This window comes from Parus major, chromosome 15 (genome assembly GCF_001522545.3).
Source record: "Parus major isolate Abel chromosome 15, Parus_major1.1, whole genome shotgun sequence".
Lineage (NCBI taxonomy): Eukaryota > Metazoa > Chordata > Aves > Passeriformes > Paridae > Parus > Parus major.
In genome coordinates this window covers 10,382,399-10,410,382 of record NC_031784.1, presented here as the reverse complement: position 1 = coordinate 10,410,382, position 27,984 = coordinate 10,382,399, and the positions used below count along the sequence as shown (strand labels likewise).

General features: G+C 44.9%; 4 protein-coding genes across 11 annotated transcripts in view; 2 read left to right on the top strand and 2 right to left on the bottom strand.

Moving 5' to 3' along the window:
- Window positions 1-2,901: 2,901 nt before the first annotated feature.
- On the bottom strand, window positions 2,902-4,768 carry GATC (glutamyl-tRNA amidotransferase subunit C). 2 transcript variants are annotated; one of them, XM_015644394.3, is made up of 4 exons: window positions 4,534-4,768; window positions 4,221-4,387; window positions 3,743-3,846; window positions 2,902-3,363 (listed from the first exon to the last, which is right to left on the bottom strand). In XM_015644394.3, exons 1-4 carry the CDS (start codon window positions 4,744-4,746, stop codon window positions 3,308-3,310), a joined length of 540 nt encoding a protein of 179 aa, XP_015499880.1. In that variant the 5' UTR covers window positions 4,747-4,768; the 3' UTR covers window positions 2,902-3,307. The 2 variants fall into 2 exon arrangements, with proteins under 2 accessions (XP_015499880.1, XP_015499881.1); XM_015644395.3 differs by having other exon boundaries at window positions 4,221-4,384; window positions 4,534-4,766.
- Window positions 4,769-4,797: 29 nt separating this feature from the next.
- On the top strand, window positions 4,798-7,732 carry TRIAP1 (TP53 regulated inhibitor of apoptosis 1). The gene is made up of 2 exons (XM_015644397.3): window positions 4,798-4,991; window positions 5,709-7,732. The coding sequence occupies exons 1-2, from the start codon at window positions 4,845-4,847 to the stop codon at window positions 5,790-5,792; spliced, it is 231 nt and encodes a 76-aa protein (XP_015499883.1). The 5' UTR covers window positions 4,798-4,844; the 3' UTR covers window positions 5,793-7,732.
- Window positions 7,733-8,012: 280 nt separating this feature from the next.
- LOC107211853 (cytochrome c oxidase subunit 6A1, mitochondrial) lies at window positions 8,013-9,691 on the bottom strand. The gene is made up of 3 exons (XM_015644396.3): window positions 9,508-9,691; window positions 9,069-9,208; window positions 8,013-8,284 (listed from the first exon to the last, which is right to left on the bottom strand). The coding sequence occupies exons 1-3, from the start codon at window positions 9,611-9,613 to the stop codon at window positions 8,204-8,206; spliced, it is 327 nt and encodes a 108-aa protein (XP_015499882.1). The 5' UTR covers window positions 9,614-9,691; the 3' UTR covers window positions 8,013-8,203.
- An 80-nt stretch (window positions 9,692-9,771) lies between these two features.
- The window catches only part of MSI1 (musashi RNA binding protein 1), a 74,547-nt gene continuing 56,334 nt past the window's right edge, over window positions 9,772-27,984 (top strand). For 2 of the 7 annotated variants that reach the window (XM_015644092.3, XM_015644090.3), the window contains exons 1-3: window positions 9,774-10,163; window positions 16,787-16,906; window positions 27,222-27,353. In XM_015644092.3, the coding sequence (XP_015499578.1) occupies window positions 9,955-10,163; window positions 16,787-16,906; window positions 27,222-27,353 (461 nt within the window). In that variant the 5' untranslated portion in view covers window positions 9,774-9,954. Of the gene's footprint in view, window positions 10,164-12,944; window positions 14,724-16,786; window positions 16,907-26,905; window positions 27,014-27,221; window positions 27,354-27,984 lie in introns of those variants that run through there. The other 5 variants (XM_033518226.1, XM_033518225.1, XM_015644091.3 and 2 more) reach the window with 5 other exon arrangements.

The following is a 27,984-nucleotide window of genomic DNA, read 5'->3' as shown; positions in this document are numbered from 1 at the left end:
GTCCCTGGAGGTGTTTGAGACTGGACATGACACTGAGTGCCATGGTCTGGTTGACATGGTGGTGTTTGGTCACCGATTGGACTCAATGATCTCAGAGGTCTTTTCCAATCTAATTCTGTGATTCTATGTGGCATCATCGGGTGATACTGGATAAAAAAAACCAAACATGTTCCTTAAAGTACGTTCAGTCTCCCAGGCATTGTAATGTGTCCACCAGCATCTGTAAAACACCTTTCCATAGTTGATATGTGGGCCCCAAAAGCCATTTTATTACTTGCCCCAGCCTGGATCTCACAGATGTTGTGTTTAACCAATAATCTCAGCAAGATTGTTTCTCTTTGGAACAAGCTCTTGTTGGGAATAGCCCTTTCAATAGTACATGAAATTACTGAGAGAATACTGTGATATTATCTGGGGCAGCTGTGTCAGTAATAGGCTCTTTACTGAGAGTGAAGCCCACCCATGTCAAAGGAAGGAGTTCCACAGCTTGTGAGTGGCACTTGATCACCTGTCCTGTTCACCTGTTTCCAGCTGTGTCTTTTCAAGTCACACTAAGTGACCTCTGATGCAAATCTCTGACCCATGTTTCCTGGGTATGATCAAGTCAACTGCAAACTTTGTTCCTTTAGTGAACCAAATCTATCAGACTTTTACACCATCTTTTGCAGACCTCACTATTTCTGCAACTCTTGCCTTTTTTTGTTTGTGTTTGTTTTGGGGGTTATTTTGGTTGGTTGGTTGGGTTGCTTTTGTTTTGGGTTTTTTTTTTGTTTGAATGAAGCAAGATGTTTTGGTTGATCCTCAGTGCTCTGTTTTCTTAGTTTCACTCTCCCTGGGGCACTTTCTGCTGACACTCATGTCAGCAGATAGAACATTGCTGTTGTGTCTTCCACACTTGGTGATCTGTTAATAACAGGACTCAACCACGTCTACAGCAAACAGCACAGGATAACTTAAAAGAGCTTTTTAAATACTGGTTGGTAGGACTCCCATTTCCTTGTAGAAATTTTAAAAAAACCCACCTCAAGAGCAGTCATTCACCTCACTTGAAATGTAAATATTTTGCATATTTATGCAGAGTAGTTGCCTGCTGAGTGTCACTCAAAGAAAAAGCAGCATAACTGCAAGCAACTCTTGCTTTTGCAAACTCTAAGGCAACCTCAGAAAAATAAAGTGCCCCCAGAAATACTGAAACTGCATAAAGTAATACTGTTGTCACCCTAAAATATCTCAGGAATAACTCCTGACTCCCAGGTTTTAGCATTCCAGTTAGATATTATTCACAACTTTGCTTGTGTGCTAGAGTTGTGAGTGGTCTTGGGACCACAGTAAGTAATTAATTCCCAGGACTGTGTTTTTCTGCAGCACTTTGAGTAGATCTTTGAGTACTGGACAGTTTTGTGCTGACACAACGGAGCCATTTAACAATCTTCCAAGTGCTTCCACTGAACTTCAGAAACACCCACGAATCTCTGAGGGGGTGGTTGTGTTTGGTAGCTGCAGGCAAATTTCTCTGCATTAAGAGATGGTTTGCTGAAGGAACAATTGTGATGACGAGTGCAGGAAATGTCAGTGTGGGTGAGATACACGTAGTTAATGAGAAACATTAAAGCCTGAGATACATTAGAATCCTACTTGTTAATCAAGAATATAAAAGTAGAGTTTCCCTCAGGACAGAGCTGCAGGGAAAGGCAGAACAAATAAACACAGGAGATGATAGCTGGGGTAGAGGAGGTGCTGAAGAAAACTGGGTAATGGATAAGGCATCTCATGAGATTTCTCTCCCAGATGGAGGTTAGGCTGGAAGCACTTTTTGTGAGATTGTTTTTTACTCTGTGTTGCACAATGTATCACTGTATTAGCAGAGATTTTTCCTGGGGCTCCTAGTTAATACCAAAACGTTAAATAATCAATATTAGCAATGAAACAACTTCCATTTTCTTTTTCTTTCCACAAAAGTGAAGAAATCTCCACACTGAAATTTTCTTTGTAAACTTGGGATTTATATGCAAGGACTTCCAATTCAATTTTGTATCTACAAGTTTGTGGTGGTGGAAAAATGTCAGCAGTCCAAGTGAAGTTATCTCCATGGTCTCCAGAGAAACTGGATCCATTTCCTGAGTCCTGCAGTGAATGCAGGTGAACCAGCACATGAGGAGTGTCTCTCCCTCTCTCAAAGTGCAGCCAGGGCCCAGCAGAGCTCAGCACCACCAGTGTTAGACCCACTGAGGCACTGACATGCCCTGCCCCACAGGCAGCTCATCTGCCCTCTGTGAGCTTTTCTTTTTGGTGGTTGCAGGTGTCTGAGTCAAGGCTGTAATTCCCTTATTTGTGATGAAGTTGCATTAAACCCCTTCATTAAGGAGATGTGTGTTTTCCACTTTAAATGCAGTTGGGGCCGCAGGGAACAAGCAGCAGGCAGTCTGTTCTCTCACTAGAGTGTGTGGGAGCAGCACTGAACTGGCAGTTTTAAGTTTAGACTGTGCTGCATTGGGAATGTGGGATCATCTTGTCCAAATTGTTGGTTTAGTTGTTGCCTTTAAATAGTTACTTAATGTTATTTTGGGATAAAAGCTCCTGCAGGCATGCAATTCCCTCTCAAATTCCTCTTCCTTTTTCTGTGTAAATAATAATGTCCCCATTCTCTCTGATGGTAAAAGGAGGAGGCCAAAATGGATAGATCAAGAGGGGACTTCTCAAAGTGGGAATTACCTGATACTATGATTGTGGTGTTAATCATATTGATTGACTGATATTTTGAAGTCTTTCCTTGTTATGACTTATATACACATAATAAATTACTTATAGGGTGAGTCTGTATATTTTTAAAACTTCAGCATTTGCAGGGTCTGAATCTTGACAAGTCTGAGACCAAATACAGTGTTACAGCTTTGCAGAGGATTGGATTACTGGTGTTAAATACAGGCTTTATTTCAATACCCTTGAAAGAATTCAAGTATCATAGTAATTACATGTTTTATGCATCTATGTGAGAATATTATGGATGTTTAAACAAATAATGAAGTAATTACACAATTAAGAGTGGGACAAGGGTTTGCTCTCACCTCCAGACAGCAAAGTCACTCTGCCAAGTAAAAGCACCAAGGTCATCTGCCATGCTGCCATCCAGCTTCAGAGACATTGAATATTTCAGCAGCTCTACTAAACTTTTACACCTTCTTCCTTCTGTCTTGCATGTGCTCTCCTTTTGACCAAAATACATGCCAGGGTGTTTCAACTGTGACTGCACAAAACTTCATTTTCCCAAAATAAAATAATGAATGAGGATTTGGTCTCTGGGCTGTCACTAAGAGCCCTGCAGAAAAGTCTCTCGTTCTTCCAGCTTTGGTAAAGGGATGTTACCTGAGAGAAGACAAAAAACAAGTTGTGTAAGACCAGCTGTAAGTTCCCTTGTGGGCACGACACCCTGGCCTGGAAGTGTTTCTCCAGTTTGCTTCATGATCAGGCTGCCTAAATAGCCTGAGCAAGTCAGGAAAGTAAGTCCTGTCTGACATCCTGTAAGGAATTTTTCAACATGTACAGTAACTTCAGAGTCAGGTCAGCCTCTGTACTGCTTCTGGACCAATAAATTGCATATTGTTTTACACAGATGGCTACACTAATTTCTTTTAGTACTCCCTATTATTGATTAGTATTTCTGAAAGTAAATGCAGCTATGGCAGATTATTTTCTTCAGGGTAATTCAGGTGAGATTAAGAGATTTTTATAAGCAAGCCATTACCTGGTGGAGCTACAAAATACTCCTCTACTTTCTCTCTGGCATTTTCCAGCAGCTCTTTAGTGCAGTTGCCTTCTGTCACATCATCTTCTCTGAGATACAGACACCTGAAGGACAAAGATTACTGCTTGTCTTTAAACTATTCTGTGAATATGAAGGGTGGCTTATCTCTAAATCTGGTTTTGGTCTCTTAAATAAACACTGAGACAAGTACTGGAACGTTTTGAAGCACCCAAGAATGTCATTGGCAGGCATTTGGGAGATAGTGTGACAATTAAGACATTGAAAAACTGAAGTTCCCCTTTGCTTTGCTCACACATAAAAATTACACGTGCCAGTAACAACCTTCTCCCACACAAAACCACAGGAAGACATTTTGAGCAAAGGGACCACACACATCGTGATTCCCAGGGGGAAAAAGTCACAAAAGCAAACAGTTTGATGCATTAACAGATAAAAGGAGGCTGCTGTGATTCACCACCTGTCCTCCAGCACTGAATCCATCGGTTCCACGCCGTCGGTGTTTACTTCATGGAGCTGATCAGCAAACTGGATCGCTTTCTGCAGCCGCTCCACGCCCTCCGCATCCCTGAAATCCACCAGGGCCAGGTGCTCCAAGTGGTCCAGCACTTCCAGCGACACCTTCTGCTGTCAAAAGCACCAATACGGACAAAAAAAAGTGGAAAAAAAAACCCAGTAAGTTTAACAGTGCTACTTTATTTTAATTAGAAACTTGTTACACTTCAAAACCGGAGTTTACAAACAGTCCTAAAATCGTTAAGGCTGGGGAAGACCTTTAAGGGCACCAAATCCAAGCCACTGGTCGGGACCCGCTGATTGCTGTGGCTTCCTTGGGGAATTTCCTGGGCTTTTCTGCTGTTCCCGCTGGCCCGCCTGGCGAGGGGCGGCGGTGCCGGTGCCGGTACCGGCGGTGCCCGTGCCCGGTGCCCGCAGTGCGGGGGGAGCCGCCCGGCGCGGAGCCACCACCCGACGGACAGCGCGCGCATGGCGCTTCCGCCGCCTGACGTCACAGCCCCGCTAGTGACGCCACCGGCGCGCCGGAAGTGCGTCACTGGGCGGCCCCCGTCCCGGCGCGGCCGCCGCGATGAACAGCGTGGGCGAGGCGTGCACGGAGCTGAAGCGCGAGTACGACCAGTGCTTCAACCGCTGGTTCGCCGAGAAGTTCCTCAAGGGCGACAGCGCCGGCGACCCCTGCGGGCAGCTCTTCAAGCGCTACCAGCTCTGCGTGCAGGTGCGTCCGGCCCCGCGGCCCCCTGCACTGCCTGCCCCGAGCGGCCTGGCCCCGCGCTGAGCCCTCGTGCCGCCGTCCCGGTACCCCAGGAGCAGCGTCGGGTCTCACCAGTCACCCCGACACGCAGCTCTGGCTTTATCTCGCCCTGTGTCCGGCGGTCAGGACGTGGAGTATTTTACAGGCGTCTCCTGTTTTTATTGTACGTGACTGTAAGGTTGCTCTGTAGAGGCTGCAGCACGTTTCTGTTAGACGGACTGTAGTTCAGTGACTTCTCACTACATCCTTCAGCAACTCTAACGTCGAAGCTTTATTCAAACCAGCTTTTAAGATTACTTTTTCTAGTAGAGTACTTTTTTATTTTCTTTTTTTTAAGATGATTTCTATTCAGGCAACAAGCGACAGGATGAGAGGTTATATACTTAAACTCCACCAGGGAGGTTTAGGTTGGACATTAGGAGGATTTTTTCACAGGAAGGGTGATCAGACGTTGGAATGGGCTGCCCAGGGAGGTGGTGCAGTCACTGTAGGAGAGCCTGGGCACGGCCATGGTGTGGTTGTCACGGTGCTGTTGGGTCATAGGTCGGACTTGACGATCTCAGAAGTGTTTTACAACCAAAGTGATTCTGTGGTTCTGTGTTTTGTACCAAAGGTAACATCATGTAGCCCTATAAAGAAGTGCTGAGTTTAATTTTTTTGTTTTCTTTTTTTTCTTTTCAGAAAGCCATCAAGGAAAAGGACATACCTATCGAGGGCCTGGAGTTCATGGGCCAAAGTAAAGGAAAAACTGAAAACTCCTCTTGATGTTGGCTGAATGGGTGCAGTCACTAATAGGAGCCTTTGGACTAAGCACCATCACCAGGTGTACCACAGATGCCACCTGGATAAGACCTTTGTTAATTGCTTTATAGGAACTGATGAATGTTCTACTTGTGAAAACAAACGGCTAAAAGGAAAAAATCTGAATCATCAGCAGTGGTAACTGCTGCCTCCTTTCCAGTGAAAGTTGGTGGTGGTTCAGCATTGAACGGCTTAAAAATCCATGTGATTTAACTTCCCACTGAATGTACTCTGTAATGGGGGAATGCTGGTTGGAGTGGGCTGAGGTGGTTTCTTTGTGACTGATTTATTTTGCTTATTTATCTAGCACTTGAAAGTGTTGCAAAAGAATATGGAGGGGGTTGATGTACTTTCTATCATCTCTATGCTGCTGAATTTTGGTGAAGAAGTTAGTTTCATGTCATCCTGAATGCTGAAGGGCTTAAGCACTGTTTTGTGTCAGCTACAGAGATGGTTTTAAAGCACTAGAGGACCTGCAACAGCTTGGCTAAAATAAATATACCAGGTTATACTTTGTTCAAGTAGGTAACTGTGCAGTAGAGTCTGATTGTGACCCCTTGGAGAGATGGAAGTGGCCTGCTCAGCAGCTGAAGAGAAAGCTTTTAATGCAGAAGTTACTTCAGCCTCTTCTGAGGTACTGACAAACTTGAATACCCTCTCCTTTAGCATTACACATCCCTGTGGTTTGATCCTCACACAGGGATGGAGCAAAGCTTGCCCCTCTCCTTACACCAACACAGTGAAAGAGTAAAAGGTATTATGGCCTGGGGACAAAAGATAATTTCATCATTCTAAAATTACAGTGAGGAAAAAAGAAAGCTTCACTCTCTGCTTTTAATTAATACTAATCCTCTAAAGGTTTTACTTTAAAGAAAATTTAAAAGGTGCAGTTCTCAAACATTAGAGTTGGCGTGTTTGCACCACAGCCCCTCACAGACCCCAGACACTGAGTCCTGTGGGCCTTGTGCAGAGGATCAGGAACTGCTGCAGCCTGAGGCTGTTGTTCCTGTGCAGTCACATACCCAGGTGAGCCATGTTCTTGTTCTCAGGTGCAGAGAGCTCCTACAGTGGGGTTAAATACAGCACTGAAAAAACAGGCTGTTGCCAAAGTGTTGTGTCACTCAGGTTTGAATAAAAACAGGCCTAAGAGAAGGATCTATAAACAGCATCTTGAAGACAGCTGATGTATTTTTTAAGGAATAACACACAAAACCAGTTTGCTTTTCTATGATTTTCGTGTAGGGCTAAATGTGACTTTGTCAGCTTTAAAACAACTGTGCCCATCAGTGCCTTGTACTTTCAACACAGGGAAACTCGTCTCAGCAGTCTTTTACTGGTAAGCAGACAGGAAAAAAAATCACATGGAAACATGGAGAAGGGCATCTTGCAGTACCCACTTTGATCCTCTCTTGTCATCCATCACTCCTTTCAACAAGATGCCAAAGCAGCTGCTGTGTTCTACCTTTTGAGAACCACATTAATGATAGCTGAGATAGAGCTCAGTTTGACATTGTGGAAAATATACAAGTTACAGTAAGAACTGTAAATGTTTGAATTATAGTGAGCAAAAACTTGAAAAGGAAGGTTGTGCTGGCACAGGTGTTGGCTCATGTAATCCCTTCTACTTCAAGCAGCTTCTGCATGACACAGTACATGTAACACAGACAGAAGCAGTAGAGCCAAAATTGTGTTTTCTTCTGCAAAAGCTGTGTGAGATTTTGTACAGACTGCAGCTTTATGGAAAGCAGAGTGGTGAGCAGGATCTGTGCTGATGTACCTGAAAAAAAGAGCTGAAGGTGAAGTGTGAAGGCAAAGTTTAGCTCACTATCTTTGCTGCCCCTCCCTCTGCCAGAAGGGACCAAGAGAAAATCACCTTCATGACTTAATAAATATTGCAAAATGGAGAATATGTTTCAGTATATATTGAGTTTTAACCTACATGTCTGTTCTTCTGGCTGTGAGTTTAGAATCGTCAGTTAAACCAGATATGAGGAATATGAAACTGATTTATGCCCTATGCCAAATGCACTCCTGTTGTTTGTGTTACCAGACACAGGAACATGTGTTCCCATCCAGGCAGTCAAAGCCCTTTGTTCCTGCACTCCTGGGGGAAACTTTAATGCTTTATGCAAACACTGAACTGAAAAACTTCTAAGGATTCAGGTAAACAAGTCAAATCCCAAATTCACGTTCAGAGTTGTTTATTTAAAGGACCCCATCACAAGTACACACAGGGGGCCACAACATCACTCAGCTTCATCACAGAAGAAACACCGAGTTTCTGAAACTATGACCCCAAAAATGATGGCTCCCACTCAACAATCTTGTTCAAGATGGGGAGAGACAAAGGTCTGGCTGTTGTCAGGATCTTGGTTTTAATCTTCATAACCAGTTGGGAGAGCGTTAACGTGGGGGTTGTGAAACAGAGTTTTATTCCCATCACCCCAGGGGAAACGCTGTTGAAAGAAGAAAGAAAATAAGCCAGTTTTCTGAACAATCCCTACAAGCACCTGAAACCCAGAACAGTACAGACACATCAATTCTCCCAGACAATTAGTGACAAGGCAAGAGGAAATGGCCTCAAGCTGTGCCAGGGAAGGTTCAGGCTGGACATCAGGAGGGATTTCTTCACAAAAAGGGTTGCTAAACATTGAGATAAACTGCTCAGGCTGCTGAGGTCACTGTCCCTGAAGGTGTTTAAGCTGGATACAGCACTTAGTGCCATGATCTGGTTCACAGGGTGGAGACGAGTCAAAGGTTTGACTCCATCTCAGAAGATTTTTTCAACCTAAATGATTCTATGATCACACACCTTGACAGCCTGGTGAATTAAGCAAGCTGGCTCCCAGGATGTAGGAAGCATGAGTTGGAAAACTGTCTCCCTTAGCTGGGAGCCACAATCTCTACACAGCACAGTCTTTGCTCTTACTTAAACATCCACTGTGCTGTATTATGAGGATCCCAATTTTGAGTATTTGGGATCTCCACTGCTACCTTTCAGATCTGCATTAAGTACAGCAGCTCTAGAACTGAAACATTTTTCAGCAAGACATTAGGAGGATTACTTTGGATTGGGAAGGCCTGTGAATACCATGGGTACTTCATCAGAGCTGTGACAAACTCTTACTGCCTCAGAAACAGCCATGAGTTACATCAGCCACACTCTCAGGTAGCGATGGAGAAAGGAAAAGAGCCTCTCGGAGGCAGAAGAGAGCTGTGAGACACGGCGGGCAGCAGTACCTTGGTCCTGATGCGGAGGTGGGGGTAGGGCACGAACTCGGGCCGCTCGTGCTCGTGCTGTGCCTTCAGGTAGCAGTTCAGCATGCACACGGCCACGCCGGGCAGAGCCACCACGAACGTCAGCATCTTCCAGGTGCGGGCTGGGCGGGGCAGCGATCAGAACAACAATCAGCACTCTGTTAGCGTTACTGACCCGGCAGCGCCGTAAATACAATTAGCGCGTTAACGAGGCACTAATGAACCCCGTGTCCGAGCGCGGGTGCCCTCCCCGTCTGTAACAGGGAGCCGGGCTCACGGTTCAAGCCCCTCTGTCCCGGCGGGGGCTCACACCGAGCGCCTGCCATGCCCCGTTCCCACAGCGAAGGGCACCGGCTGTCAAGGGCAGCGCCGCGCCGGCCGCGGGCCTCGGCTCCGCCCTCGCCCCGCAGAGCCCCGTTACCTCCGCCCTCCTCGTGTGCCGCCGCCGCCGCCATGCCGCGCGCCAGCGGGGAGCGCGGGGCGGCGGTGCCGAGCAGCAGGCGGGACACCCGTCCGAGCGCCGCCATGTTCTCCTGTCCGCACACCGGAACCGGGGCCGGAACCGGAACCGCGCCGCGCGGGACCAACGGCGGCAGCGGCCGCGCTGACCTTGAGCCGGGCCGCCCGCGCGCACGCGCCGCCCTGCGCGGGAGGGGCGGGGCTGTGACGTCACTGAGGGGCGGCCTGAGGGGCGGCCCGGCGCCATCTTGGTGCTGAGGGCGGAGCTGGGGGGGCTCGTCCTGGGCGCGGTGGCAGAGCCGCAGGGTGACAGACACAGCCTCGCTTGGCTTGGAGGTGACCTCGGGAGCATCGTGTTCGTCCTGTGACCCAGCATTACCGTGTCAGCCAGGCCATCGCACTCGGTGCCATGTCCAGTCTTCCCTTAAACGCCTCCAGGGACGGTTATTCCACCACCTCCCTAAGCCGCCCGTTTCAATGTCTGTCCACACTTTCTGTGGAGAAATTACTCTCGATGTCCAACCTTAACCTCCCCTGGTGCAGCTGGAGGCCATGTCCCCTTGTTGCTATTACCTGGGAGAAGAGGCCGATCATCACCTGCCTACAACCTCCTGTCAGGTAGAGAGTGATAAGTAGTTAAGAGAGTGAAAAGTCCTGGGGCTGTGGGGTCAGGGAGAGTGCTGAGGATGTCCCAGGCTTGAGGGGATCAGAGGACCCCTCAAATGGTGCAGTTTTGCTACCTTTAATGTGTTTTTAATTACATGGTTTCCTGGGATGATTCTACTGAAATAACACCGCTTGAATGAACACAAGATCTTCAGAGAAAAAAAAAAATACAACTATCTAGGTTCTCTTTCAGTTCTTTATTGGACCCTGATGGTTGGCTTTGACTTTTGGCAGAAGCTGTGTAGGTGGACATACATTTTTCAGCACTTAAAGCCCCACAGCAAAATGAGAGGATTCCCATGGTGCATTTAGAAACTGTAACAGTAAAAAGGCAAATAAACTGAACTTTTGGGAAGGATAGTGGTAGGGGCTGGAATGACATGAAGGACTTGTGTTTTACTCCAAACGAGGCTGTTGTTGGAAGGAGGAGGTTTGTTGGTCTTGTGCACACCTTGATCCCATGGAATTGGTCATTTCTCTGTTGACCAAGGCATGCAGTGTGGCATGGCTGTAAGATGTATTTGCTGCTGGGGGGCAGGATTTCTTTATCCATTTTCACTTGGAGCAGGGCTTGGCTCCAACTTACCGTGCAGCACAAAAGAATTTTAAGATGACCAGAACTTTGGAAGGCTGTGTGAAACACACCTTGGCATAAAAATATTGCTCAGTAATTTCTTTATCTGGGCAGTGTAAACTGTTAAAAGTGCTTTGGTTTCTTTGTTCCTCTTCTATTTTTTTTAAATTACAATTACCTCTTCCAGTACTTTCCTTTTGTATTATTTTATTTAAGAAATAATTTTAAGGACAGCTTTGCTTCCATATGGAAAGAAGTTATTCCCAGGTGGTACTGTGTGTACCTGCAGAAGTGTTCTGTCATCATGGACATGGTGCATTTTGTACAAAACAGCCCTTAAACCACTGGGGTTCGCCGTGTGTGCACACACCTGCTTTGCAAAATCCACATTGGAGGTAGATTTTGTCTTTCCACACCTTCATCCTTTGGATTCAGGCTTATGAGATGTCTAACATATCAGACTTTTAATTTAAAAGGAATTTGCATGTGTTTTTTTTGGAAAACAGAAGATCTGAGAATTATTTGGTGCAATATTTCAGTGATGAAAGTAAGATTAAGTTCTGTATCCTAAAGCAAATTTGTAGCAGGAGCTACGTAAACAAGACTACTCTTGTTTGTAGCAGAAAGAACTTTAAGTAAGCAACAGACACTAATGTTTGTGAATGAGAGGAAGCAAAGAATCAGCAAAACAAGCAAACATCTGTCTAGGATGAGGAAAAATTCTCTCAAAAATAAAACAGATTTGTGAGCTGTGCTGCTGCTGCTGCAGCCTCAAAACACAGCATGCAAGTGTTCAGCAGGAGGTGAAAGCAGCCAAGGTTTGCTTCTCCCGAGTTCTCCCTGACACCTTTACTCCTTTGACAGTCTGGAAAATGCTCTTTGGAGAAGACAGTAGTGGCAACTCTTAGCACAGCTGTCCCAAGTGCACCTTGTCTCACCCACATAGCTCCAAGGGGCTCGTGGAGAGAAACTGAAAATGGGGTTTGAGTCTGTCCTGAACCTGAGTGTGGTAGCAGGTTCATTACAGTCTGAGTTACACTGATTTAAAATGCATCTGTCTTAGTCTTCATCATCCCAACAGCTGTGATTAATCTCTGTATGAGGTGTATCAGGAGTCTGGTGGATGTGATTCACATCTTTAAATGTAAATTAGGAGTGACTGCTGGGAGACACAAAAGATTCCATAAGAATAATTTCTTTTAGCTGAGGGAAGACAGGCAGGTATTGAAAGAAACCTAGATTTTTTTAAGGTATTGTGAAGAATGTTTTGATGTAGCTCTATGAAATGTGTTTAACTCTACAATATATGATGGTAATTATCACTGTTGTGGTTTCAGTCCTCCTGACAGCATGTGTTTTTACAAAGGTGTGTGGAAAATGAGGGAATAGTCAGCTCTGGCTCTGCAGCTCTGTCAGAATTATTGACCCATGGCATGAGAAATCCCTCTTGTACTCACTATTGTGCCTTGCAGAAAGGGTTTCAGGTGGGTTTTCCCTCAGCTGACCTATCGGAGGGCCTAGAGTTTGATTTAGAAAATAGCTTACCACCTTTAAAAATCCAGGCCTAAATCCAGCATTTTAGGAACTTTCATCAGGTACATTTTTACAAAAGATCCAGCATCCCAGGAACTTTCTGAGTGCAGAAATGCTACAGAGTTAGCTCTGAAAAGGGAGGGGAAAAAGAAATAGATATAGATGATATAGATACTGATATAGTGTGTATGTCTACAAAGTGGTGGTAGCCAGTCTCTGAGATAAAGCTGTTTCAGTGTAGTGGTGGGACAGGTGGAGGTCAGGCCAGAACTCTGTAACCTCACTTGTCTGCCCAGTCCCAGTCTCCTGCTGGGTGTGACAAATGTGACACTTTGGATCACGTCGCTGTTCTGTTTAGCACAATTTGAACGATCGCAGCGAGCTGGTAGAGGTGGAGTTGGGTAGAGGGGATGCACTACAGTGAAAAGGAATGTTTGAAATGCAAAAGCAAGCTCGGGTTTACATGGACTGTGCACAGAAATACTTGTGGGAGCAGAAAGCTTTGGCTTTCGGGTAACGGCCCTAAACTTAGTGAATTTTGAGAACCTCCATTCCACTCTGATTCCGAATCAAAGACCACTTGCCGAAGACTCGTCTTTCACCCTTCTTTCTGTTACTTTTCCCAGCTGCAGCAGTGGGTGGCAGAGAGAGGGCAGGGTACCAGAGCGAATCACGCTGAGCTGGGAGCACCGGAGCAATGCCGGCCCGGCCCGCCTGGTGGCAAACTGCTTTCACGGGAATCGCCTCTCCGTTCACCAGCTCCAGGAACAACAAATGCGCTCTCTGGGAACGAACGCCGTAATCTCATCCCCGAGCATTTTCGTATTTTCAGGGCCCTGCTCATCCCTCTCGAATAACAACACTGCCTCCATCAGATACTGTCTTAACAAACGCGGAGTTCGTGCTGCAGAGATAGCGTCTGTGTCTCAAACTTCACAGAGTTTCTGGGGGCAAAAGTTTTCTCCATCTTCTCCCTGTAGTCCTGGAACGGCAGAAATCAATATTCTGACATCTGTAAATCCTTTGTTCCCCTTTTCACCAGGGCTTTATCAGCTTTGGGAGGGAGGGATGTGGGGGGAAGAGGGCGTTGAGAGAGCCATTGTCCCTTCTCTCGGGAATGATCTGGAACTACTATGCAAATCTTTATTTGAAGACCCTGGGAACTGGGGGAGGGCTTTAGCTGCGAGCTCAGTGGGAGGGGAGCTCTGAATCCCTGCTCACACACTCTTGCCTAGTGCAAGGAGCTGGGAAGAGTCTTTTGAACGAGCAGAAGAGACATTTTGTGCTTTGTGCGCTCCTGTGAGGCTTTGCACTCTTTATGTCTCCTGTTATGTGCCTTTTTTTTTTTTTTCTGCCTACTTCTTCTAAATGTTTGCATAAGAATTGGGGGTGGGGGGGAGAGATCCAAGAGCTGCGATTAGCAGTGATGAAGTCAGAAGGGTGCAGGGTGCAGCACCTCTCCTGCCCCCCTCTCACACCCTGAAGTCTCCCACCAAGCTGTGGAGCAGCTGCAGTGGTTCTAACACACCTACATCCCGATTGCTGGCATTAGCATATGGCACAGACACAGATTCAGTAAAGCAAATGATTCAGCTGGTCAGGAGTAGTGGAGTAGAATAATTTGCAGTTCTGAAATTATCACGCTGTAGCCAGGCCTTAAGAAGCCACCTCTTTCAGGGGCAAAGACCCACAGAGCAGAGCCTGCTTTGTGAAACCCTGTGGTCTGTCCTGGCTTGGCTCTGAGCTCCGTGTCACCTGTTTTGTATTAGGGCAGGGTCACAGTAACTGCCAAGTTTCCGGGAAGTTATGTAGGGTCCTCCATAGGTCTCATGGAAGGGGAGATATCCTGGCCTGACTTTGTAGCCACGTGGATGGACAGTGGGGGAAGGACAGTGCAGATGCAAACTGTAGGTATTTTTGTGTTTATAACTACTGTAAAGGTAGTCACAGTCCTTTTGATTTCCTGATCTTCATTTTCAGGTCATCTGTCTCGTTGTTTATTTTTCAAACTTGGAGGGGTTTAATGTTCCAGAAAACTAAAATTTGCTTTTGAACAATGACAGCCCTGGAAAATGCAACACTACTTATTCTCTCCTGGACAGCTGAGAAGATGTGACCATTTAAAAATCTCATCTGTCAAAACTGTAGGAGCACACGCCCTGAGCTCTGATTCTGTGTTACATCCCACGTAAAAGCTAAAGCAGTGGAAACCACTGGTGTTTGTCCTGCAAGTACTTTGCTCTTTTGTGGAGGGAAAGTGCATCACAAGCTTGGTCTCCTATGCACAATTGGGTCTGAATCTGCTCTCATTTTCCATGTGTAACTCTAGAATGACTCAGCTGACTGGGGTGAACCCCTGGAATTGTGCTAGCTGGAAACCAGCCTGGATATGCCCTCTGGCTCCTGTAAGTGCCCCCAGCACCTGTGCACACTCCTGCATCCATGCAGATGCTTTTCTGAGTACACTTGTTTGCATGAGGGTTGGTGTGTGAATACACATTCTTCTCACCCACGCCTCACATACGCATGCAAACACACATCCTCGAGTGCACACAGCCATTCCCTTTCTCTCATACACGTTTGTGCACATACACAGACCTTTTTGAAAGCTCCTGTTTTCAGAAAGGTTTTATTTATAGGTCCTGCCTGGTTGTGAATGTGAAAGAGAGAAAGCCCCTCAGAGGGTTCCTTTCATGTGTAAATCAGCCTAGGCTGAGAGCATTGGGGTCACTGAGAGGAGGATTTCACTCTTAATTACTCAGAGAGAAAGCAGGCAGGGGACTTTCTCAAACTAATAGGGTTGTTCTCTGCTGGGGAAAATCAGCTTGAGACGCCCAAATTTCTCTTGCATCAGACTTAGGGCTCTGATTCACAGGCCTCTTCTGCCAGTAGCAAGAACTGTCTATGTGGCACTCAGAACAAACAGTTCAGCTTCCAAAACAGCTTACTTATTAAAGATGGTTATGTTCACTCTAATAATTGGTTGTTCTTTAGAGACCAACAGAAGAGCTGACCTAGCTTGCTTTGTTTTTATGCTACTTATATCGATGAAGATATTAGTCTGTGATACATATATCTGTGACTCCATCTGAGGACCTCAGTGTTCTTTCAGACCTGTAAACTCACACTTTTCTGCCAAGCAGAAAAATACTGTCCAGAGATTAGTCCAGTGAGCAGGACTCTGAATTTGAACTTGAAACCAGCACTGAAGTCCCTGCTCAGCCACCGAATGCCTTTGTATCCTTAGCTGTGGAATGGAGTAATCTCTCTGGAATGGGGCTGTTAAGATCAAAAGTCAATATGGATTGTGATACTTTTGGTAATAAGGCTGTGAATGCCAAGGTAAATGGGTGTGTCTGAAGCGATGTGTCTTTTTCCTGGGATGCAAGACGAGCACAGGGATTCCTCTGCTGAAGTACCATTGTCACCTTACATCTCTGGTCATAAAACTGAGTCTGGAAATCTACTGCAGAGGTGAGAAGTCCCAGTCACAAGTCACTGAGTTCTCTAGAGGGACTCCAGGACCTTCGTTGAGGGCTGAACATTCCCAGCCCGTGCACAAATAGCCTCCTGGGAGCTTTGATTCAGGATTCCTGGAGCTGTTTTAGTTCAGCTTGCCTGGGAAGGTGGAGGGGTTTGTCTGAGAGCACCTGTTTGAGGATGCTGGCTCACAGAGGTGGGAGCCATCGGCTGGGTGAGGTCAGCAGTCTGAAGTATCTGCAGAGGTCAGAGGGAAATTAAAGGGTCATTTATTTTGCAAATGAAGAGTTGCAGCCTAGAGCAGCCTTAGCAGAGCCCAGCATGTGGGTCCAGCCTGTTCCTTTTATGGGCTGATGGAAATGGGGCCCAAAAGGACTTTCCTGATGGAGTTATGTCACAGCCTTTGTTATCTTTCCCTCCTGCAGCATGCACTGGGTATAGAATATGGACTGGGGGTTATCCTGGCTACCAGCACACTCAAGAGGATGAAGGTTTTATGGGTGCATAGAAAACCTTGGGCTGCAGGGTATTCTTATTGCCATTCCAGGAAGAAAGTCTTGGTTTAAGATGTAGAACACATGTATATTTCTGCAATTTCCCAACTTACACTAAAATGAGTAAATCCAAGGTCTGCTTTAAAATAATGCACATAACTAACTAATGGATTAAAACCCCTGGATTCTCTTCTTCTTTCTGGTGGTAAATTGTCAGTTATTCTGCAAAGCTCTATGAATGCCTGTGCCTCACTTTTTCTGCAAAACACTGAAGAAAGGTAGTGCTTTCTCTTTTTTTTTGTAACATCATGAGAATCTGGGGTGCAGAATGCTTTATATATACAAAATATCACTGTTAGCACTGTCAGTGAAATCTCTTTTAGTCTACTTTGATGCAACGTTACTTTCTCTGAATTGTTGATTTAGAATTAATTTTAATGTTGTATAAACAATGTCAGTTCTCTCTTGCCATTTGCTGTTTTGCTTCTTTGCAGACCACCAGGGAACTCCTGTAGCTGTGACATTGTAGTGGGAGGTGGAGACACCTCGAGGAGAAGGTCAAGACAGACAGCAGCAACTACAGTCAATAACATCCTGACTTGCCTTGATTACAGGTTTGTGTGTGATCTGTGCATGTCATCTTTCCTACCTACAGGTATTTGCAATGAGGCAGGACATGAAAATAACTGTCTCCTTTATAGGAGCTCTAGGAGCAGCTTCCTATTATTATCATTGTCTTTTCACAGCCTCAGACAGAATAGGGCAAAGTAAGGGTTTTAAGGGAAGGCAGCTAAGGTTGGAGTAAATGTACTCAGGGTTTTCCCTCACTGCTGTGATGTTACAGCCATGACAAGCAGCTAGAAGTTAGAACAGTCTTGGGACTGCCAGAACTTACACTAAAGAGAAATATGAACTTATGTTTAAATTTTACTTCTCAACCTCTGCTGTGTGTGAAGGGTTATTTTTTATGGCTTTCATCTCTATTTTCCTTTAGAAACCTCAGGAGAACTGTACACCCTTCAAATCTGTGTTGATGTGTTTTAAATGCATGATATGGAACACATCCACTCTCAGTAGGTTGCAGAAAGGGGCCATAAAATCATAACACATCTTTGGAGGGGTAAGCTTGTTCTTTATTTCCTAGGAGCGTAGCCAGGTTTACACTACTTTGTATAGGAAGAGCTGCAGGACAAGATGAATGTTCCTGAGGGCTCAGAGACAATTTCATATTTGGGGTAAGGCTGAGGTTAGCTGTGGAGCCTGTGTCCAGACAGTAATTTGACAGCAGATATGGGCACACAGTAGTGCAGACTCTGAAAATCGCAGGAGCCTGCTGAGTTATTGTGAGCTGGAGGAGCTTTCCCGTTTGTGGGCACATGGGTCTGCCTGCCTCACATTGTGCAGACATAACTGAGACATAAAGGAGGCTGGCAAATTGCAGAACACTGATGGAAGTGGGGACAGGGGGTTGAAGAAGAAAAGTTAAGAGTCTGTAGAAAAAAGGCTCAAGCCTAGTTGTGAATTCCTAGCAGGTACTTGGTCTTTAAATGAAAATGTTTATCAAGCAACATAGTGATTCATTGTGGGAATTGGATAGATATCTTCAAAGTTTTTTTGGTTTGTAGTGTGATTACATGAGATTTAACAGAGAAAACAATTTTACTTTCTCCCAAAGTATGCATTTGTTCATGTACCAAAACTATATAGGGCAGGCATTATAGATGACAGCACACGAAGTGGAACACAGATGATGCATATAATGTTTCTACAGATTTGGACTGATTGTAAATAAGGCATATAATGTGATTTCCTCCTGGTAGTGTCTGACCATCATCATCACTGGTGGATTATCCAGGGCCTTGCATCAGCTGCACTTTGGTACGTGTGGCTGCTGGTCTGTGTCTCCTGTCCGCAGACCCACTCCTCTTTTACCTGGGTGATGCACCTGGCATTTCCATTCTGAACAGCACCTTTCTCAGACCCTTCATTATGTCCTGTCACTGCACTGGGACCTCAGTGTCATGATGTAGTGCCTTGGCTGAACATCTGTGCTGTGCCCATCACTGAACTGCTGGGAGAGAAGCATTCCACAGAGCACAGCTAGCAGTTCTGTCTGGGCTGTGTATAACCTCTTTTGGTGCCTGCTGGGAATGTAACAGGCTCTGCACAGCAGCTTGGTAGGCAGTCCCACTGCCACACCTCTAGCTGATGCACAGGCTTTTAGTATTTTTAGATTGGAGCCTCATTTCAAGTTTGTTTTTGTTTGTTTGTTTAGTTTTTTAAACTTTCAAAAGCTTTTTCTTGGGCCCTGAACAATTCCAATGCTAGAGCCTTGCAAATTAGTTAGTAAGGACTCACAAGTTTTTGGTAGATGTGTGCAGAAAGTAGCTACAGGGTTGGTCATTCCTGTAAATCATTGGACTCTTCATAAATTTAATTCTGGGCTTTTCCTTAAAAGCCCTCTCCCAAACTGGACACAAGACAATGGACACCAGCAGGCACAGCTCCCAGTGACTAGGATATTGTCACATATCCAAAAGCCTGGTGGGAGGAGCAGACATTAGGTCTGAATTCATCCTGGCAGGGAGATTTGGCTGAGAGAGAAGGAAAAGAAGGTCAAAGGCAGCTCCAAGGAAACGGCTTTGGTTTAAAATGTTTCATTAGAGTTTTCACACTGGAAATATAAAGTACAAGAATACAATTACTTGGCAGAGAAGCCACATTTAGTAACAGTCCTGTATACTTTCAGTGCTCTGTATGGAAGGAGACACAATATCCCTGGCCACCTCACCAAGATTGGGGGTTCCTCTTCATAAATGTGGCTTTTTTTCCAAAGTATTTTGCATAATATGGAGGGGTTTTTAATCACTGTTGATAAATTATGTTCTTTTTTCAGTAGACCATTGCTCTCTACTGTATCCACATCAACTTTGCAGGGCAAACTGGCTTTATCTGAGCAGTGTATCAGTGTCAGTGCAGCTGGGAACACTTTTGAGATGCTCACCTCACATTTCTTCCCTTCCCCTCTCTGTCTGTCTTTGATTTTTCCCAATGTAACTTAATAAGATAATCATGGACACCCTTTTCCAATGTGTTAGTCTTTCCTTACTGATTGAACAAGTTCCCTTTTTGAAGACAGTCATTATCTGCCACTTGTGTTTTGAGGCCTCGGGAAGTTTCAGCTCTCCATGCAGGCAGGGTTGTGAGTTTGGACTGATGCAGATACCTACAAGACCTGCTAGTGCAGGGCCATGGCAGATGTCACCTGTGAGGAGGTAGGAAATAGGGTACTAGTATGTCTTGTGTGTGTTCTTCTTTTGGGACATAGTTTGACCAAGTGCTAAGCAACTGAACTGTCACAGAGGAATATATGGTGTGGGTGGCTTTTTTTTTTATGGGAAGCCATAAAGGATTAGTTTCCATTTGCATTTTTCTGGTTTAAGTTATAAGCTAAAAATGTGGAAAGGCTTTGTCATTACATCTCAGTGACAGTTTTCTTTATTTTGGCCTAGAAAGAAGGGTTTCCCAACAGACTGGCAAAACATGAGCACACATACAGTGCCTGCAAAGGTTATTCCTTACCAGACCCTGAAACAGCTGAAGTACAGATTGTCAGTCTTGCATACTGCTAACCTCTGTGGCATATTTGTACCCAGGTTCCTTTGTCAGCACTTGGAATAGCACTGGCTGTGCTGGACAGTGTGTTGACAGGGCCCTGAGTGCACCAGCTGATTCTGCCACCTCCTACCCCTGTCCTACAGGTTTGGCTGCCTGTGTTCCAGGTCTGTCATGATACAGTGGAATGTAATCTGGGATCAGAGTGCTGTAAGAAGAGCTGTCTGCCAAAGAGCTGGGAGAAGCCAGCTGAGGCCTCCCCAGTTCTGAGCCATGGCACAGAGCTGCCCTTGTCCTCAGTCCTCATTTGGGGTGGGCTGTGAGGGTGTTTGTGTCTGACTGTGGACCTGGCTGTGGCTGATCCTGACTTGACTTCCTGGCTTGGCTGCAGACCTGGCACATCCCTCTGGGGCTCTCTGATCTCCTGGCTGTGTGTGGTCACTGTCACCAGACCTTCTCTGCTCTTCTTGCTTGGTCACTGTGCCCGTGTGCCCCTTTACCTGAGGCCCCTGCTGTCCTTGCTGCCAGCCCTGCTCACCTTTGCTCCTCAGGTTCCCCAAGCTGCTCTGCAGCTGCTGCTCTGCCCAGCTCCTGGCATGGACCACAGCACCTTCGTGTGACTGACACTCCTGGAGAGGATGGGCAGTGATATGAGAGACATTATTGATATGACAATAAGGAAGATGTGGCATTGGCTTTGCCTCCCTTCAGCTACCTGAAAAGCCAGAGAGAAATTCAGGTCTATCGGCAGGAGCCTGGATGCCGGGAGAGCAGCCGGCAGGAGGAGCTCGATGGACACGTCGCTGGATCATTCCCGGGCAGTCACAGACGCATGTTTCAAGGGCATCGCTTTAGATCTGCCTTCTTGGGACTTTCTTGCAGACAAACCACCAGCAGCAGAAGACAGAGGAAACTTCGTGGTATTGCAACCGAGCAGCCCCAGTGATTTATTTTAAACTATTTTTAGATTTTTCTCAGCTTCTTTCTCTTACCATGATGCTTTTGTCTGACATTATTTTAGATACTTAAGGTATTCAGGAAGATACTGAGGATGCCTTTTAGTCCCTAGAAGTGGCCAAGTGTTTTATTTTCCAAGAAAGCTAGTGTAAGATTTCTTGGACAGTAACCTAACCATGGAGTAAAGAATTCCAAGACAATGTTTGTCTTAGCATAGGAAGATATCCTCCTGGAGTCCTCATGACCTCTGAGAGGACCTGCAAGCAAAAAACTCTGAAATGTATCAGAACCACTCTGATTATTGGCTTGACAAAGTTATTCAAACAGTTCTGTCTCCTTGTATACAGTTCACCTTTGTTTTCTGTGAGAAGCGGGCACGGAGGACAGTAGTAACTCTTTTGCACGGCACAGTGTTCTCATCAGTTGGGTGCAAAGTGCCATGCTGCTTCTTAGGGCTAGTCCTGCAGCCCTAAATTTCACAACCTCCATGGCTGAGCCTCTGCACCACCTTTAAAAATAATTAAGATATTGGTGAATTCTTTACTTTTCTAAGTCTGTCCCTCATTTAGTTACTAAATGGGAACTGTGTGCCTCCTGGTCTTGAATGTTGCTGTAATAATTATTTTGATTCTGAATGTGCCAGAAACTATTCTAATGCATATCAGCGTAAATTAAGTCAATAGAGATTCTTCAAATTTATCCTGGTGTTCAAGAGAATGGAATTCATGCACTTCAATTTACAGCTTATTAAGTGATCAGAATTAATGAACTTGCGATGACCTTTTCTGTTCTTGTTTACACATTTTCTTCCTATTCACTCATAATGTACATGATTTAGAAAAAGCAGAGAGTTGAAAAGGCAGTGTGTGGGTCAGATATGTCCTATGGAGCACAGCATTGTGCTTCAGGCTTTAATCATATTTTCAAATCTGCAGTGTAAAAATGGCACCTCTGTTGATGCTGAGAAAGCCAGCTTGATTTTTAGAACCCTCTCTGCATTCTGAAAGCTAGAAAAACATTTGTATTGAGGAACAGAGGTGTTCTTCAGAGTCACTGGAGTTTAATAGATGCTGAACAATTCCTCTTTTTGGGTGGTGTTTGTTTGTTTGTTTGTTTTGTTTTGGGTTTTGTTTGTTTGTTTGGTTTTGGTTTTTGGTTTAGTTTGGGGTTTTTTGAGAGTTATTTTTCAGTATCATATTTTTCAGTAGTATCATATTTCAGCCTGGAGGTTGGGAATAATACAAACCATTGGATCCATATTTCCTTTTATTGTGAGGTTTGGAAATCACTTGAGATGTTACCAAGAAAACCACACATAAACCCTCTTTTCCCCAGGACCAACTGTTATTCTGCTGTGATTCAGCTCAATGTTTGAATGATGAAAGTTTCCCTTTGATTTTCATTATGTCTAAGGCTAAACTTGTGAGGCTGTGTGCTCATCTCATCATTGTTTCTCTCTGACTTCATGGTAGAGGATGACTTCTAAATGCTTCATCCGATCAACTACAAAAATTTTAGCGATTTTCTATTTTTACTGTGAGAGAGAACGCCACTAATTTGTGGAAATACTAGGAAATCAAAACGGAGGAATTGTGAAGCAGCATTGAATTAGATACCACTGTACTTGAAGGTGTGAAGCAACTGGGTGATAACTCTCACATACCAATACCTTTATCTCATCTCTGTCTATTGCTCTAGAAAAGTTATGTGAGCATACAGAAAGATCTGTCACCAGATAAATACAGGGCTTGTACTCAACCTCTGCAGAATTGGAGGAGAATTGAGATCCGAAGTTAGAAGGAAAAAGAAACCCTGATGTGAGGGAGTTGAGGGTGCCCTGCTAGAGCAGTAGTGTAAGCATGCACAGGAACCCTGACAGAGACCATTTAGTCAGGGAATGGAGGTAGATGGGGCATTAAAATGCTATTGTAGGAGAGAATAAGGGATTCCTGAAGAGGAAAATGCTTCGATCACAGCAACACATACGCAGCCTGCTTGAGGGCATGCACGTGCCCCAGACAGTGCCAGGGGAGCTGAGAAGCTTGGGAAGGTGGCATATGAGCAGGAGCGTGAGGCTTACAGAATAAATCCCGGTATGGGAGAGCAAAATCTTCAAAGGAATGGCTGTAGATAGTGAACTGCCCACAAGAAATGAGAAATGGAGGGCAGGCAGCCATGTCCCCCTGAGCAATTCTGCTGGTGGCTGCAAAGAGTGAGGGGAACCATGGCAGCAGATGAGAAAGGAGGTTTCAAGCCATTTGGGCTGGTTCTGGCTATGTATGACTTGCTGGAAACCAGAGAAACTGGTTAGTAACTCAAGCAGGCCAGCATGGAGCCCAGGGCTGGACAGAGCTCTGAGGAGAGCCATACAAGTCACTCACCCTGATCGTGGTCCCTGCAGAGAGCTGGAGCTGCTCTCTGGCTGCTCCCCTCTGTGCTGGTGTAGAGGTTGTGCCTCTCAGGGACTAATGGGCACTCCCTGTGCCTGAAGGTACCGTACAGAGACAGGTTAGTCCCTGGAAGTTGATGTATTCCTAGTTTTTTTTGCCTCTTTTGGCTTAGGTACTTGCATGCCAATGTTAAAAGATGAGAGAGACCCTCAAAGGCAAGCATAGAGAAGTGAGTACTGAGGATTTGTAAAAACGGGGAGAGGAGACCCCATGGTTGTATCCAAGGAAGGCAGAAGCATGCTGGATTCACGGGACTCAGCTTTAAGTACAACTGACACAAAATTCCAATTGAAAAACAAATGTGTCTTAATATAAGCTTCAAGTACTGCTCTTTTTTCTGAATTTGTTAGCTTTTTTCTTCTTCCCTTCTTAGTGCTGAGCATTCAAACCCTCAAGACAGCAACTTAACAACAGTGCCAGTATTTCCAAGTCCTGTTTCTTTAAAAAGTTCATAAAACTTGTCACAGTACCCTAGTAAAGCTCTTTCTGCTGTGCTATCTAATCCAAAGTAGTTTGTATCAGATTTATGTTCTGGCAGCTCTGTGATAAACTTGGACTCTACCACACTGCAAACACAAAAGATTACTTTAACTTGTTGTTATTGAATTTGAAGGACTCTTTTGTTTCATGGATCCACACCCTTGTACCAAGTCTGTGGTCCCCATGGCTCTGTACCTTACACATTTACAAACTTAGGCAAATGTAAAACATTTCCACCAGTGACAATTTAATATTTTGGTAGATTTAGCCTGTTCTTTTTGTTAAAATTATGCATGTAAAAAGCCACAGTAGAAATAAAAACTATTGGAGAATTCAGTGAGGTCTGGTATTTTGACCAAAGGGTCCTTGAGGTTTTCCCTCTCTCACTTAAGTCTCCTTAAACCTGATGTCTCAATTCATAAGGCTGCCCTGAAACTTTGGATCAACCTGATAAAGTTCCTAGAGAAAAACAGTTATGCAGAAAATTATCAGACTCTTGATTCCCCTGGTGTGAGGCCTTGCAAACTTGAGCCTGAAAACATAAAAGACTGAAACTGATGTCAGTCACACCCTCAACACAAAGATTATAGGTGTAACCAGAGGAGGAATTCATCACAAAATCTCTCTGATCTGAAGTCAAGCAGAGCTCTGGAAACCGCTGCCAAATACCCAAGGCCAGAGACCTCTCATCCCGGGGCCAGTTCATCACCTGTGTTATCTGGTGCTCAAAAGCTTGTTCTAGCCCCAGTTTGTGGAGAGAGGAAAGTTTACTGCCATCCTTTGCAAAAATTGGAATGTTTTATTTGTGTTTTTTGGTTTTGTTTTTGGTTTGTTGGTGGTTTTTTTAAATGGCAAATCAACATTTGGCCGAAGGAATAGTAATTTTTTTACTATCACTCCAGGAGAAAAATATATTTACTATCTCCCAATTTCCAAGTGAGAAGTTCATGTTATAACAGCAGGTGTACCTTGGAGTTGCAACTAGCAGTGATTAGCATCTCTAATAGTACAATGGTCTGTACTGTCTGACTGCCCCTAGAGCAAAAAATCAGTTCAATCATTTATAATTCATCTTTAAATTACTTGTCTTGAAAAGGCTGTATATTACCATGCAGTCTGGTGTCTATGTTGTTTCTGCATTCATGACTATCACTATTTTGCATGTTTGCCTGATTCTGCTGACATTTGTAAAACATTCATGAAATTTGGGGTTTTTCTTCTAATGTTATGTCCCAAACACATGACTAGCTCAGTGGGACTCTGGTGGAGGGTCACTCTGCATTACTCTGGAAGTCCAGGCATGCACAGGCAGCAGCTGAACTGGCTAGGGACAGGCAGAGGACATGGTGAACTTCTCAGCTGGGCTTTGATTTCCAGCCCCATGTGCTGTACCTGTTGTGTTCTGCTGTGAGAATCCTTCAGTTCTTCTTCCCTTTGGGTCTTTAATGCTAGCAGATGGAAATCCAGCTCAACTTTCAAAAAGTCTGAATAATTTATTAAGAACAAAATTGTTGGGTCTGAGAGCTGGGTCCATTCTCTCTTTCTTTCTTTTTTTCTTTCTCCTTTTCTCTCTGCAAACTGCCTTTCAAAACCAAAGTTTCTAATTACAGGTCAGGGAGGCAGGTTTAATCACACAGCAGAGCCCTTGATGCAGCATTAGAGAGTGTTATTTATACACCTGAATTAATAGGGATGCAGCATTTCAGTTGAGAAGAATAAGATGGTTTTCAATTTCACTCTTTTTATGTGAAACAAACCACATCAGATTCACTGGGCTTTTTGACCTAAATTATTTGGATTCTGAGTAACTAGCAAGTAGCTGCTGTGCAGAGCTAGAGAAAAAAAAAAAGCAAGAATAGACTGCTTACATAGCAGAGAAACAACAGAAGCAGGATGTATTGGGAAAGACTGTATTGGAATGGAAAGAGGAAACTAGAAGGGTAGAAATGCACATGTGTAATTGTCTATCCCAAGGAAAACTTTTGGAGAGTGGTAGCACCCACAGAAACTGAAGGGCAGTGTCAGTCTCTTTGCACATGCTTAGATACCTCAAAATATTACGGTACTTTAGGGCCAAGAATAGGAGAAATGGAGGTGAAGCATATGAGGGGTCCCTGTTGCAGGGAATGGGATCCCTACACCCTCATCACTTACAGTGACTGTAAGCTTTTGCTGGAGGTATTTGCTCTGTAGTACTGAAAAGAAGCAGGGAATTGTTCCTGTGTGCTGGGAGCTCCTCTGTGACTGTTTTACAGCAGCACAGAGATTCATTTTCCCTGCTACTTTGGATATGAAACTCACATTCACTGTGGAATTTCTTCCAGTTTTATCCCTGTATCCAAATTAGTATATTTTGTCTTCCTGCTTGGTTTCTGATTAGAAAGTCTGCAAAATTTCTAGTGGCTTTCTGGACATTTTTTCCAGGGCAAGAAGTTGGCTTCCTGTGCCTATGCATATGATTCTTTAAGTTGTGGGATACACTGAGTTGAGTGAGATCCTGATTGGCATTGTTTGGGCTCTGAGACAGGTTTGTGTATCTCCCACTTGGCAGCTGTGTTGGGCCACATGATGGGAGGGGGGTCCCCACCACCAGGCTATTCCTTCTGGCAGCAGTTTTGGTTGTGGTTCACCTGTGGTGCCTGCGGGGCACCTCTCCCACAGCATGCCCTGCAAAACCAAAATATCTGCCACATAAAAATCCCAAAGTGACTGAGAGGGAGGGTTGCTATGCTTCAAAAGAGCTAAAATGCAGGTTCTGTGGGTATGGATCAGAGAGCAGAAGCAAGGATACCAGATCTTATGCACAGTATGTGAGACTTGGCATGGCCTTGAGCTCCTAGAAGCTGCATTTTGCTGTGAGCGGTAGATTCCTAGAAATTGTACCCAGCTTAGCTAAGAGATGGATGTATGCAACACAGTCAGTACCTATATGATATATTACTTAAGGAAAAAAAGGTTATCTGCTTATGTAAATTTACATTCAATTCCTAGATAATTTTTTGTTTGGTGTACTTAGACTGTGAACCTTGTCCCCATGTATGTCTGCAAATCATTACCACAGTGCTGGATATCACAGTGTGCAGGGGATAGAAACTGATTCACCAGGTCCAGAACAGCACAGTGCCCTGGCCATTGGATCTCTCAGAGTATGTCTCCAGCAGTGTGTCAGGATCCAAAACTGGGCTGCAGGCTGGATGGAAACTCAGTTGCAGAAAAGAGGTCGGAAGCCTGAGAGAGCAGGCAAAAGGGAGGTGTTCAGCAGAGCAAGAAGAAAACACTGCTCTCCTGGACAAAGTGGGAGCAGCCAGCTATGCTTCCCAGGCTTTGCATTGCCAACAGGAGGTTTTCTACTAGGCTGCCAGGGAGGAGGATGCGAGGTCTGTGTGTGCTCTCCCTGTGACATCCCTGTTATTACTGTCACTTGCAGGTGGCTGACACCCGCCATGAGAGAGGCAACCGAGGGTTTGGTGTGCTGTACACCAAAGACAACTTGTCTCATGTGTGATAGTCAGGCTGCCCTGCCCGTGGGAGGAGATTTAGAGAGCACCGCTGCTTTTTGGTATGTATGTGGGTTTTCTCCTCCAAAAATAGCCATCTGTTGAAGTGGGAGTATTTCAGGAGGGGAGAGGATTAGCAGTGGTGACATGGATGGTCATATTTCAGGACAAACACCTGTAAATCGGTCTAAGCCTGTAAGTAGCAACCTATTAAACTGAGTTCACCTCAGCAGCACTCGCCCTGTGTCTGCTTGAGAAGGCTGGATCCAGTTACCCAGCCCTCAGAGTACAGCTGCTGCTCCAAGCTCAGCCTTTCCCCATCTTCTGTACCACTGCAAATGGAGCAGCTATGGATGTTAACAGCTGACAAGACAAAACACATTAAAGAGGTGATGACATCTTTTTAATACATCATCTGTATTTCTACTTCTCTCTTATCCCATTCCCGGCCCCTCTTGGAGTTTTTCCTTCTTCTTTTGTTTTTATGGGCTTTTTAGTAGAGCAATTCTTTTACCATTAGAGATGTTAGATCAAGTCTTCCTGTGCTGTCCCTTCTGTTCAGCAGAAAAGCTGCCAGCAGAGATGTGTTGCCTGGTTTTCTAGAGGGGAAGCACACAGCTGTTGTAACATCCCATGCCCTTTCCAACCTGCAGATGTGCAATGAGAAATCGGAATATTAATTTGAATCCTCTG